We start from the raw sequence: 12,549 nt of genomic DNA, 5'->3' as shown, positions 1-12,549 counted from the left end.
AGCCATGCACCCCCAGAAACATGGCTGCAGTTCAATTTCATTTTCTGAGATGTTACACTAATATAGTGTGGGAATATTGGAAAGAATTCTAACCTGCCCCTTACTGAACCAGACAAGATGCAATTCCAATGTGAGTTACTGTAAGTTCTGTATGTTAAGAGATGCACATGCATGCTCACACAGCAGATGGAGTTCTACAAATAACTAATTTAAATAGTGAAACATAGTTTGGTTGGCTGTGGTTGCTTAATGGTGCAAGGAAGGCACTATGCACTTGTGTAGACACTATAATTTCCTCTAATAGTAAGCTGAACTCATGAGTGCTGATAGGATTGTACCCAAACTGGGTTCCTGAGAACCAAGGAGGTGCTATCAACAAGATTTGCAGAAGTACAAAAAAATAAAATAAAATCCTAGGGTGCAGGGGGACCCACGATAGAAACTTTGCCAATGTTAGTTATTTTTAATGTATAGTAACCATAACGATAGTAACCTCAAATCTTTTAAATGCAACCCATGGGGTGCAGTGTACTAAATGCATAGCATCCTTTCACATTTTGCCTCCCCTCCGAAAAAAAGATATGGAAATATGGAGGAGATAATACAATTGATATCAGAAATAGGCAGCAAAACGAGACAGTAAAATTCCATCAACATCCATCATGCTATTTTGGTACATTATCATCTCCCAGCCTCTATTAGCCTTTGCTGTGTCAGTGCAAGTCCTGGACACTTTATCCTGTTTATAATTGCTGATGAGCGGTAATAAGGCCTCTATGCCTCAGCTCCTGTACGTTCCACTTCAGTGCCCACCTATTAGGTGATAACTTTTATTTACAGCCTTGCTTGATGTGCTGTTCTATTAGTACAACTGAGCAGTGAGCAGGGTAAAAAAGTGTCATTAATGTGGGCTGTCACTGCCAGGACCTATGATGTAGAGTGCGCCTTTGTCGGTGTTCCATCATCACATGCCTTCCAGTGAGAAGGTCCAAAGAGAGCTGAATTTGTAGCATGGTGCCCGCCACCAGTCAAATACTAAAGAGCTCCTTAAAGAGCACCTTAAAGGTCAAATGAAACAACAAAACTCTCTCAAAGTTGTTTTTATAATAAAAGGCCTCACTAACCTTTTTTATACTGTTAGCACAGACACTTTACCACTGCAGAGCAATAGCATACCTAATTAATGGTGGAACCAGAGGGTTGTGGGGTTTTGTTTTTTTTGTCCTTGCTGCACATATTACGCATGATAAAAGAGGAAGCTAAAAAAAAATTACAGCCAAAGCCAAGAAACTAGCCGTTGGATTTCGTATATCCACTGCACTTACTTTCTAGCATTTCCAAGCAAATTGACACCTTTAAAAGCTTTAAAGGCTCAATCATAGCTGCTGCTCCCAATCTAGCAAAGCACAACCCTGTACTTAACAGATAAATATCTCTACAAACTATGGCGGAATTATGTCATGTTTGAATGGGACTACTTTTCTTGCAGGAAGAAGCTAGAAGGTATATATTATGCTTGAAGGTAGGTACAGACAAATCTGTCATTTTTTGTTTCTCTCAGTTTCTCATTTTCCCAGTTGTGAACCTTAGTTTACTCAGATTCGTAAACTGATACAGAAGTCTGCTCAAAAAAACCTATCATTTTAATTACTGTGTATTTCAATAAAGTCCTGCGGGACTTGACATCTTTCCGCAGGGCCTGCAAGACAGAGCTGTTCCACCAGGCCTTTGGCCAGGGCACAGCCTGACTCCCTCCCTCGGCAATCTTCGCGGAGCTCTGGCCCAATGGTTGCCAGTGGCTTGAATTAATTAATTTTATAATGAATGATTTTAGAATGTTGTTTATGCTGTACTTTTGTACTATTTTATTGTTGTTAGCCGCCCTGAGCCCGGCTTCGGCTGGGGAGGGCAGGATATAAATAAAATTTATTATTATTATTATTGTGAAACTGGTGTTTATATTCTCAAAACTGCTTAGAAGCCTGTTTTGGCATTAAGTGGTACATAATACATCTTGTTCTCATTTCTCACAATGTATGCATTTTTGTAAGCAATTTTGCTTAATACATATATTTATGAAATATTTTTTTTAATAAACTGTTTTTTGTACTAATACACATATTTTTCTGTAAAATTCTCTATAATAATATGCATTTTTCTGTCCATTTTTTGATTCGAAAACGGCATTACATCTTTCAGAAAAGTACAAATTTCAAAGGGTAACAGTGTTTCAGTTTCTGTATTGGTCTGGGAAGTGCAGATTAGGTAAGTTTGTATTAAAATGCAAATAATGTCGCCCGTGGCCTATTTATAAAGGGCAAACTAAATGCTATCTGCAAACATGTGAATGCAGCCAGGGCCAAGGCCAAATTTACCGCATAAGTACTTACACAGAAAAGGAATGGGGGCTCAACACTTTTCCTATTCAATATATTCAACATAAACATTTTAATAGTGTGAAAGTATTATAGACACCAAAACTACCAGAGGTGAAAATTGAAAAAAGCAGGAAATGTTGTTCCATTCCTTTGTGAATCTTATGTGGTTATTTCTTTTCAGAAAATACAAGGCCAGACTACTGGGATAGAGAAGATTGGCTTTGCAGCTATTTTAGACGCAAAATCTTTTAGCACTGAGAATGTTGGAGCTAACCACTAAGGGGCATTTTCATTTATCTCTACTTTAACATAAATGGCTTCATATGATGCTAGTGAATGTAGCAGAATCACTATTAGGTGCTGCAATTTCTGATATGGGGAAGTTTTTCTGCCTCCCCCTTTCCAAAATTATTCTGTATCTTTAGTTTAGATGCACTTCATAGGCATATCCCTGAGCTAATGACATATCAGTTTTCATGCAGCTACACTGAGTGTCAAAATCAATGCCACTGCCCTTAAGTTGACACCTATGCACACATCAAAACCTATTTACTCAAAATGGAGGTTACCATCATGTTACACATTTGCATTCTCTTGAGACACTGTGGGCAATTAAGCACGGAGGCTTCATGGCCCAACGAGACTCCAGGCTTAAGACACCAAGGGACATCTACTGCTTGCTACCATGTTTTGATGGTCAATGGGGGGGGGGGGAGAATTTGTTCAGTATCCAGCTTCTGTCCAGAGATGAAGTGGGCGCTGTGCTTGCTTCATCCAAAATCTGTTTTGCTATTATTTTTCTTACTGTCAGTAAGAATGATATCTTAGTGAACTTTATTTTTGTACAGAGCTAGTAATCTCTTCCCACCTGCAAACACTTGAAAACTAGGAATTCTGATAGAGTATAGCTAACTCAGCTGATTACCTTGCTGGGGTGGGTCTTGAATCTAGCAATGGAGATCCCAAGGTTTTTGATACCAAAGAATTTCAACATTTGTCCTGGGGATTCATTCATATACACACCACACACACACACACACACACACACACACACACGAAAAGTCACATACTGGTTTTGCAGTGGGCAGGATCCTGATATCCTGCTGATATGAAAATCTTAAGACTAGACTTGTCTTAAAGCATAGTTTAAGATGGCAAGTTAATAAAGTGGTGTACCCCAAGACACTTGAGTAGACTGTTCAATTCCAGAATGTTTCAGTGGGTGACTACTATGGCTGAGATGCCAAATAACTGACTATTATTTCAAATATTGCCATTGCAAAGGTAGAAGCCATAATTTTGCTTAATTTTGGTATCATTTGTTAGAAAGGTAGGAGGAGTGAGGACTACTTGCCCTTCAGCCTCGGATAAATTGAGAGACATGCACTGCAGCATAGCAAAGCTTTTCTACTGCCCATCTGCTACAGCTTTGCTCATTGCCAAAAAGGAACATTAGTAGTCAGCAGTGGTACCTGTCATGGCCTAGGACAGCTCAGGACTCTCTTGCTTGTTGCAGGAAGTAAGGAGTGTCCCTCCACGGTAGTATATTTTAGCGTAAATGGTAACTTTTAATTTGATTTTTTAAAGGCGTTGGGAACCCTAACAATTTCTTCAGCTGTCTTTTGAGGTTTGGTAATTCTTGATGTTTCGGTGAAGGTGTGGTTGATTGTGGTTATTTACACATGCGTGGTGAATGTGCAGCTCTTGGTTCCCAGTGTTATTTTTTAATATTCTCCTCTCCTTCAGCATACTATATAGCTTGATGTGATATTTAAAAAGAAATTAAGATTTACCTGAATCGCAGGATCTTTTGGTTGCTGTGGTTAAGGAGACATGAGCTGTATCTGTGCATGGCCCACCTGAAAACAGAGAAATAAGTCAGTTCCAGAAAATTACTTTTGCATTACTATGTTGGTCATCCAGAACAGTATAATATCCAAAGGCATATAGGTAACCAATACAAACTTGCATAGACATGCTACAAATGCTGTGGAAGAGTCACAACAATAATAATGAAGCTGGAACTCTCTGCTCCTACACCAAAAAATGGACATCGTGAAAATTCTGCAGTAGGATAATATAGAGGAGAGGTGAGATAACAGTCGTGGCCAACACTGATGAACAAGGCAACATATACTACAATAAATTCTATATAACTTTACATATATTGTTTAAAACCAATATTCAATTTAAAAAAATGACATCCTAACCATTTAGCAATTGGCTTAGTGACTGGCTTCTAAATTTCCTAGCAGACCTCAACATGTACCAGAGCAGAACTCTCCAGAGAGCTTGTTAAGCCAGCTGCCTAATAATTGTCTGATATATTGCAGTAAACACACATACCTGATCAGTTACGCTGAAATGAATTGACAGCAAATGTAACTGGCAACACTGCAGCTTTGATAACTGATTATAACCTTATAGCTTAAAATTAAGTCATTATGGTAAAAGGCGAGTCCCCAAGTACCAATAACTGAATGCAAAATAGTGTTATGGAAATACTCCTCTAGTTATGTCGATGGGCTTCTACTTGTACAATATTCAATATGCATGCACCCACAAATCAACACAGCTGGTTAAGAGTGTGACCTGTGAATCAGAAGCTGCAAGTTCAAATCTCACCTTGGCCATTAACTTGTTAGGTCACTATTTTCTTAACCCTCCATCTGCAATAAAGGGGTAAAACTGCCTCCTCTTACAGGTTTCTTAAACATCTTGAATAATCTAAATTACATGGAAATGCCTCTGTGTAAGTTGCCCTCACTGCCACTTCACACACACTATTTCCAATACAGGCAGGTCCTGCTTTATGAACGCTTGCTATGCAAAAATCCACTTATCTGAACACAAGGAACTAGTGCCCAAACCTATATGCACCACAGATTCCATGGTCAGGAACACAATGGAAATTGTCAACTTGTTATGCGAATGGAAATTGTTGACTCACTTTGCAAACACTTGCCTAACAAACTGTTTCCAGGGAACACACTTGTGTTTGTAAAATGGGACCTGCATGTATAGGTGTCTCAATATGAACAAGTCATCATGAATATTTATTCCCTGTGGAAAATGCAACATGTATTGCAACAGTTAGCGGGCACTGATGAGAGACTGGTTTTGTTGTCCTCCAAGGAATTCACCAACATTAAAAGACAATTTTTAGGGAGCTTTCCCACTGCACATTTCAAGCTGCTGCTTAAAAGGCAACCAGTGAAACAAAATGGAACCCTAGTGAGTCCTTACTGTAAGCAACATTGCAAGAGTTTACTCAGATTATAAAGCAATGAAAATGAGGTGCTTACTAGGCTAACAATACCATGTACCTTCATTTTCAGAAATCCTGCTACTTATCTTCCTGAACTGCAGTAAGGAATAATTTAACAGCCAAATATGAAATTGTTCACATAAGGTAACCATGAATACAATTTCTGTACATTTAGACCTTTATCAAAATATCAAAATATGATAAAGCCCAAGAAATATAGATGGAAATATATACCAGCAGTCTGAAAGCGGAGATGGGGCACCTTTGGCCTTCCAGATGTTGCTGAACTACAACTCCCATCAGCCCCAGCAAGCACAACCAAATATCAGGGTTTATGGGAGTTGTAGTTCAGCAACATCTAGGGGGTGGGCAAAGGTTCCCCACACCTGTCCTAAATAATGTTTGTGACCCTGAGGCATAGAAATCTCAAAACTGAATTCTTCCCACCTGTGTTAACTACTTGGTTGTGGTTACAAGGAATCTGATCTTGTGAAGAGATTCAATATATGGGGAGTTGTTGTGTTATTTATTTATGATATAAATAATAAATAAATACTTTTTTATTTATACCCCACCCTTCCCGGTTCAGAAAACCGGGCTCAGGGCGGCTAACAACAAATTTAAAACACTTAATTGATGCAACAAAGTGATAAATATCTCCTGCAAGTGCAGTTCAAATAAATTTTAGCCACCATATACTTCTGAATAGAAGAGTAAAATAATTACAATGCAGATAGGATAGCTGTGTGAAAAAGTGCTTTTACTATGAAATATCAATAGAACGTAAGAGTATAACGTATTTTGTGTTCAGATTTTATCTAAATCTGATTGTATATCCTTTTGAAGAACAGATGAACACTATTTTTCTACAATTCAGGCACCACATAGCCTGAGTTGGAATCGTGATGAAGTAGTTCTATACTTCATCAGGTTTTAGAAGTGAAATTTGATAGAACTTATTCCAGACTTCATATAATGGAAGAAGTTCATCTTATTGTGGAAAAAACAATAACCAGAAACCCACATTTATTGTAGGGTAAAACATTTAGTTGCAATCACTGTAGATTTAAACATCAAAGCATATCCAGGCCTTCATCATTATCCTCTAATGCAGAACTTCACCTATCGTTCTTTTGCACTCTTTTGCTGAGAACTGTAATAAAAAATGCTTTGTGTATTGTCCAATCATATATTTCATAAGAAACACTGACTGAAAAGCAACTAAGCAGCAGTATTTCCAGCAACTGCTCTTACCTCTAGCAACAAATCAGCAGTTTCTGTGAAATTTTTCAAAGGTAGATGAAGAATAAAACATGCTTGCTTAAGCCCCTCACTGACAGAATGAAGTTATTCTGTGATCAAGTATTCTCCTATATATGTGCCAAACCTCATGAGATGTTGAACACATAGTTTGCCACTGAGTACAAACTTTCCCCACACAAATTGCCATTGTAGGGGGATCCTTTCCTGCCTGTTGTGGCTTTGATCTGGAACAAAAATGCTCCCAGGATCCACCCACCCCAGTACACTACAGATGTGGAAACACTGATCTGTATCAGAACCACAAAGCGTTAAATCTAATCTGAGTTTGAAATAGTCCACTGCCCCAGTTTAGAATGAAGCCAATTGCTGTGTGCTAGGCACCTGCTCTTTGTCAGATCGCTACCATAGTAAGTACTACGCCAGGCATAGGCAAACTTGGCGCTCCAGATGTTTTGGGACTACAGCTCTCATGATCCCTAGCTAGCAGGACCAGTGGTCAGGGATGATGGGAATTGCAGTCCCAAAGCATCTGGAGGGCCGAGTTTGCCTATGCATGTACTACGCATTCAATTGGTACTGGATTGGTAGTTTTCAACCTTTGTATCTACTAAAGCCTCCCAATGCTAGAGAGAAAAATCTGTTCTGATATCTCACAACTGTACACAAGATGAGAAAGGCGAACTACTTAGCAATATTCATGCTTAAGTCAATCCTGGAAAAAGGCAGACAGATACTGGAAGAGAAAGGGAGCAACTGATAAAAACTGATAAGCACAGAGATACTTAAATGGCTTAACCAAACTACACAAAAAGGTTTATGGCCTGATAGTCAAGCCTCCTCTACCAATGACAGGTACCTCCAACACACTCACCTCACATTTTGAGAAGCATGGCACTAGATTCAACATGACATTAAGGTATGTTCTAACCTAAAGTGTTAGTTAGGGCTTCAACAATTACATTTGGATGTAAATACGAATGCACAATGTTAAGACCCATTTCCATATCTCTCAGTGGGTTGTGGAAACTGTTTTAGAATCAGTCTAGGTTGATTTCAAGCTGAATAAATCATATGACTGCCAACCTTTATAAGGCTCGGCACAGGCAGAATTTTTGCATATTATAATGGCAACTGTATTTTGGAATGCTTGCAATTAAAAAAAGGAAGCCCATATCAACTAAGAAATCAGGTTGCTGAACAGACATCTAAAAGTTGAGATATCTTGCTATCATTCTTTTGGAAGCCTGCATAAATATTAACTAAAATGGGTAACTTTTTAAAGATTTATTGTACTTCCAATATTCTCTCTTAATTAACATGACATTTACATAACACCACAATTAATTTTCAACTACAGGCGCTGTGGACTAATTAGAAATGCATCATCCCTTATTAAATACCTTGTCAATTTCACTCCCATCATAATCTCCTTGATGATTTTACCTTTGCAGGATTAGACATACTGTCATACCAAATCTCACATTCAGATAAAGTTTGGGTATCTAAATTAGAAGTAAAGCATATGTACACACATTAGTAAGTTTCCATAATGCCGTTTTTGCTGTAACATCCCTCGATATGCAGATGTGTGCAATACATAATTTCCCATGTCTGTAATAATACTAAAGCCACTATATGGAATGCTTCACCAGAATTCTCTCAGCAGTCTGGAAGGGACCCTAGATTAACAAATCTACTTGACTACTTCCATCAAGTTTCAATACTTTCTTGAGAATACATAATTCCTGCAATATTTGCTAAATTACTTTGCAAAAGGGAGTGTCTGACTGGGTTAAGTTTACACAGTCAGAAGGGGGAAAATAGTATATTCATATGGGTAACATCAAATGTTTGCCATACTCAAGAGTAAACCCACTGCAATCAACGGTCTTAAGCTGATTCAATGGGTCTTAGTTAGATATCACTCATGGTCTTTGACAATCGCTTTGACAATCTACTTTCTTCTGAAACATTAAGGTGGCTGAGATTAAATAACCACCAAGAAACTGCCTGTAGATACTTTTGAGGCACTAAGAAAGGATGCAGCTACTGTGATTTCCATCCTATTCATCTCCTGGTTCTTTCAACCACCCTCCTCTCTCTGTGAATTCTGGTTGTTACAGGATGCACAGTGAAGAACAATACCTATATCTTCTTATGTTCACTGAGGCCATATGAAAGAGGTTTACAAATTTGGGCTGGTCATGGTAGCATGCCAGTAACAACTGACCTTACCAATTCTGAGTCCTCTCATACATACAAAGGACTCTGGAGCTAAGAGCAGGACAGGCCAATATTGCTTTATGCTGTACTTTGGAGAAACTCTGAATTAATAAATAAAATATAAGTGCTCTAGGTGTCTCAAAACCATCAGCCAGTGAAGAAGTCAGTAAAGCAGCAATGACTACTACAGCAGCTGTTCCAAGAACATAGAAGAAACAGAAGCTCCATATAATCCTAGTCCCTACAGCTACTTAGCTCTTTGCACTGATAACAAGCAAGCAGACAATGAACAAGTGGCAGTTCTTCTGTATATTTGGGAGAGGAGAAGGAATGAAAGAAAGAGAAGGAGCAGATGATGGGAGGAAAGCTGGATAGGTGGACTGAATTTCTCCTATGGGAGATGCACTGGGGAAACCCAGCCAGATGGGCGCGGTATAAATTGTTGTTATGATGCACTGGCACCTACAGAAGGCAGAACAGGAGAGCTAGAAGACAAGGTAATTGGTGAAATTATCTGAGCCCCACATCCATTGTTGGCAGACAAAGAGCTGCCTTTCAGTTGCCCTGTGGTTGTCCTGAAGGCTTCAGCTGTGGATTACAAGTTAGTTGCTTTAAGCTCCAGTAGGTGGGATGATGACAAACTACTCCTGAATTGTTAGCTGCTCACACTGATGGTATACTGGGACCAGGGCAGGTTTTCATTTATCTTGTGCAAGTTGTATTTTGTGCAAATTGCAGCTTCTGAACTTTCTGCCAAAGTAGCCCCCCACATAAAGCACATTACAGGTATTTAACTGGGATGTTATCAGAGCACGGATTACTGTGGCAAGGCTGTCATAGTCCATGAATGGCTGTATCTGAAAATAGACACTCTATGCTACCAATATGCCACTTCAGCCTTCAGTGAGAATGCTGGATCAAGAAGTACCCCCAAGCAACAAACCTGCTCATTCAAGAGGAGTGCAACTCCATTCAGAACAGACTGTCAACCCAATTCCTGGACACGAAAACAGTCAATTCACAGCACCTCCATCTTGTTCAGCCTAACTGCCTCCAGTCATTGGTCCAGCGCCTGCACAGCCTCACTCAATTCAGATGTCAAGGAAAAAATATTTGCATGCATTGCATGTTTGTTATGACCAGTAGCATGCTTTCTTATTTTATGACATGTAGTACAAGCCAAAAGCTTTCTTTACGAACTACATAATCCTACCTCTATACATGACAATACATGTATACACACACACACACGAGACATATTATAAACAAAGACAGAACACAAAAACCGTCTACACGCCAGAGCATTTTCTTGTCCCTTGATTATGCCTCCTCTTTTCCAGATATTAGTTTCCAGTTGGAATGGAGTGATATTTGTTTCAACCTCATAGCAAGAAACTTCGCATCCTTATTATGAGAGGCAATTAGTCGAATCTTAATGATGTGAAAAGCCAGTATCCTTGGGCACTGTAGAAACTTTAGAATGATGATCTTTTAGGGGAATCTATCAACAATGAAGAACAAAAATTAAATTCAAATCAACATTAACTGCAGTGTAAAGAGCATTGCTGAATATTCCATAACTTTATAACTGCAAATGTATGTACATATGTGCCCCCTGTGCCGTGCAGTATCCTTTCCAAGCTATTCCTGGCTTTCAACTGCAAGCATAGTGCTTTGACAAGCAAATATATGCTGGAAATCTAGAAGGTAGATGTCAACTATGCCAATCCTCAAGCCAGTTATTGCTAGTTAAATGAAGTGGCAGAATAAGCAGGGCTGGGAAGACTGAGCAGCAATCATGGAAACAAGATGATAATAGTTGCCTTGTCCACAAGGACTTCCTGTTTCTAAACACCCTTAAGAGATCTTCATTCTAGGAAATGTTATGCTGGAATATCTAAAATACAATATTCTAAAAACTGCTTTCCTAACAAGCTACGAATGACTTAAATGCTTTTGGCTGGAGGCTTTAGAGACCAGGAACTCAAAAGGTTTTTCATGAACTTAAGAGTAGCCAAGCTTAAAAAGAATCCCCATTGTGAGAGTTGGCAGCAACAAATCTTATAAGAACCTCTAGAAAGTATAAGCAACAGTGGTGTTTTGGGAAGCCTGCTTAAACCTTGAATCTAGCCGTGAATGTGTGTAATTGGAATAGACATCCCTAATTTATCTACATAATCAAGTTTGAAAAGAGCCATGAATTAGAATCACAAACATATAAGAGATATAAACTAGAAGGAAGCTAAATCTTAAATGGAAGTCTTCAGAGACACATTGCTTTTCTTCTGCATGTATGGGTAACATTCTGTCACGTGCAGAAACTACTTAGCTGTCCAAGCTTCAACCACTTCTAGAGAATCAACTTGCATTGTTAAAATTAGTTAAATGGATGAAGATTTAATCATTCAGATTTTTATGTACACATTTTTATACAATCTCTCACTGCCAAACCTTACAACCTTTCGTGTATTTCCCAAATACATTTGTCTCCTGTAGGGAATACATTAAAGCAGGGTACTGAGATGAAGGTATCTGTGTCAACACAATTCGTTTTGCATTACTATTCCCATTTGTAACATAAATACAATACTCCCTACTTAAAATAGGGTCCCTGATTAAAAAATGCTCTATGGTCAATGGAATGCAAAACCAATGTCTTGTAACAAATGCAAGGCTTATATGGGCCCCGATAATCACTTCCCATTTGTTTGCAGTTATGTCAAGGCCTACAGAGAAATACCTGGAACGGCTGTCAAGGATTTCAGACTATTTGGGGTCCTTTCAGAACATCAAAAAGCAACTCAAAAAAGCTCCACTTTTCCACTCATTTCTCTGGAAGTACTATATGCTATATGACTGTGCCCCAAAGCAATCCTGATGTGCAATATCATTATTCTATATACTTTTATATTCCTTTAGGCTCCCTCTCATTTCTTTGGTTCTGATCGTGCCGAAGAAAGCCTGAGCATCAGAAAACATGTTTACAATAGCAATTTTTAAAGGGCTAAAGGGCTAATATTGTAAAGAACAATGAATATTCAATGGCTTAAAGCGAGGTATTTGACCATGTGCATTAAGACGGAAACCAAAATGATTAGGGAATACAGTTCTGCTGCCACACAAACACATGGATACATTCTGGGCAAGAGGAATATCCGTAGTTAATTCCACTTGCAGAGACGAGAATACATCTAAGCCCAACTGCACATTTCATTAACAAAGGACGTGTGAACATTTTACAGGAATATAATGTTAAGACAGTTCCTCAAAACATTCTAAATCATGCTTAAGAATAGAAATTTGGAAAGTCTTGGGAAAAGTAAAGCACAAATTAAAATGACATCATGTCCTGTGTAGTGAAGTGCTATTGAAATATCAACCTGATCTAACTGCCAAAGTCAAATTTCCCACACGGAC

The 12,549-nt window shown here is 38.6% G+C and overlaps 1 protein-coding gene across 1 annotated transcript in view; it reads right to left on the bottom strand.

Annotated features, from left to right (window-relative positions):
• The window catches only part of ZFAND3 (zinc finger AN1-type containing 3), a 131,453-nt gene that overhangs the window by 28,992 nt on the left and 89,912 nt on the right, over window positions 1-12,549 (bottom strand). Inside the window, exon 5 of the mRNA XM_081000317.1 lies at window positions 4,172-4,237. Within this exon, the coding sequence (XP_080856443.1) occupies window positions 4,172-4,237 (66 nt within the window). The remainder of the gene's footprint in view (window positions 1-4,171; window positions 4,238-12,549) is intronic.

The sequence above is a fragment of the Podarcis pityusensis genome, assembly GCF_964106645.2.
Source record: "Podarcis pityusensis genome assembly, chromosome: 3".
Lineage (NCBI taxonomy): Eukaryota > Metazoa > Chordata > Lepidosauria > Squamata > Lacertidae > Podarcis > Podarcis pityusensis.
Note: the sequence above shows the minus strand (reverse complement) of the source record. Positions and strands in the feature narration are given on the sequence as shown.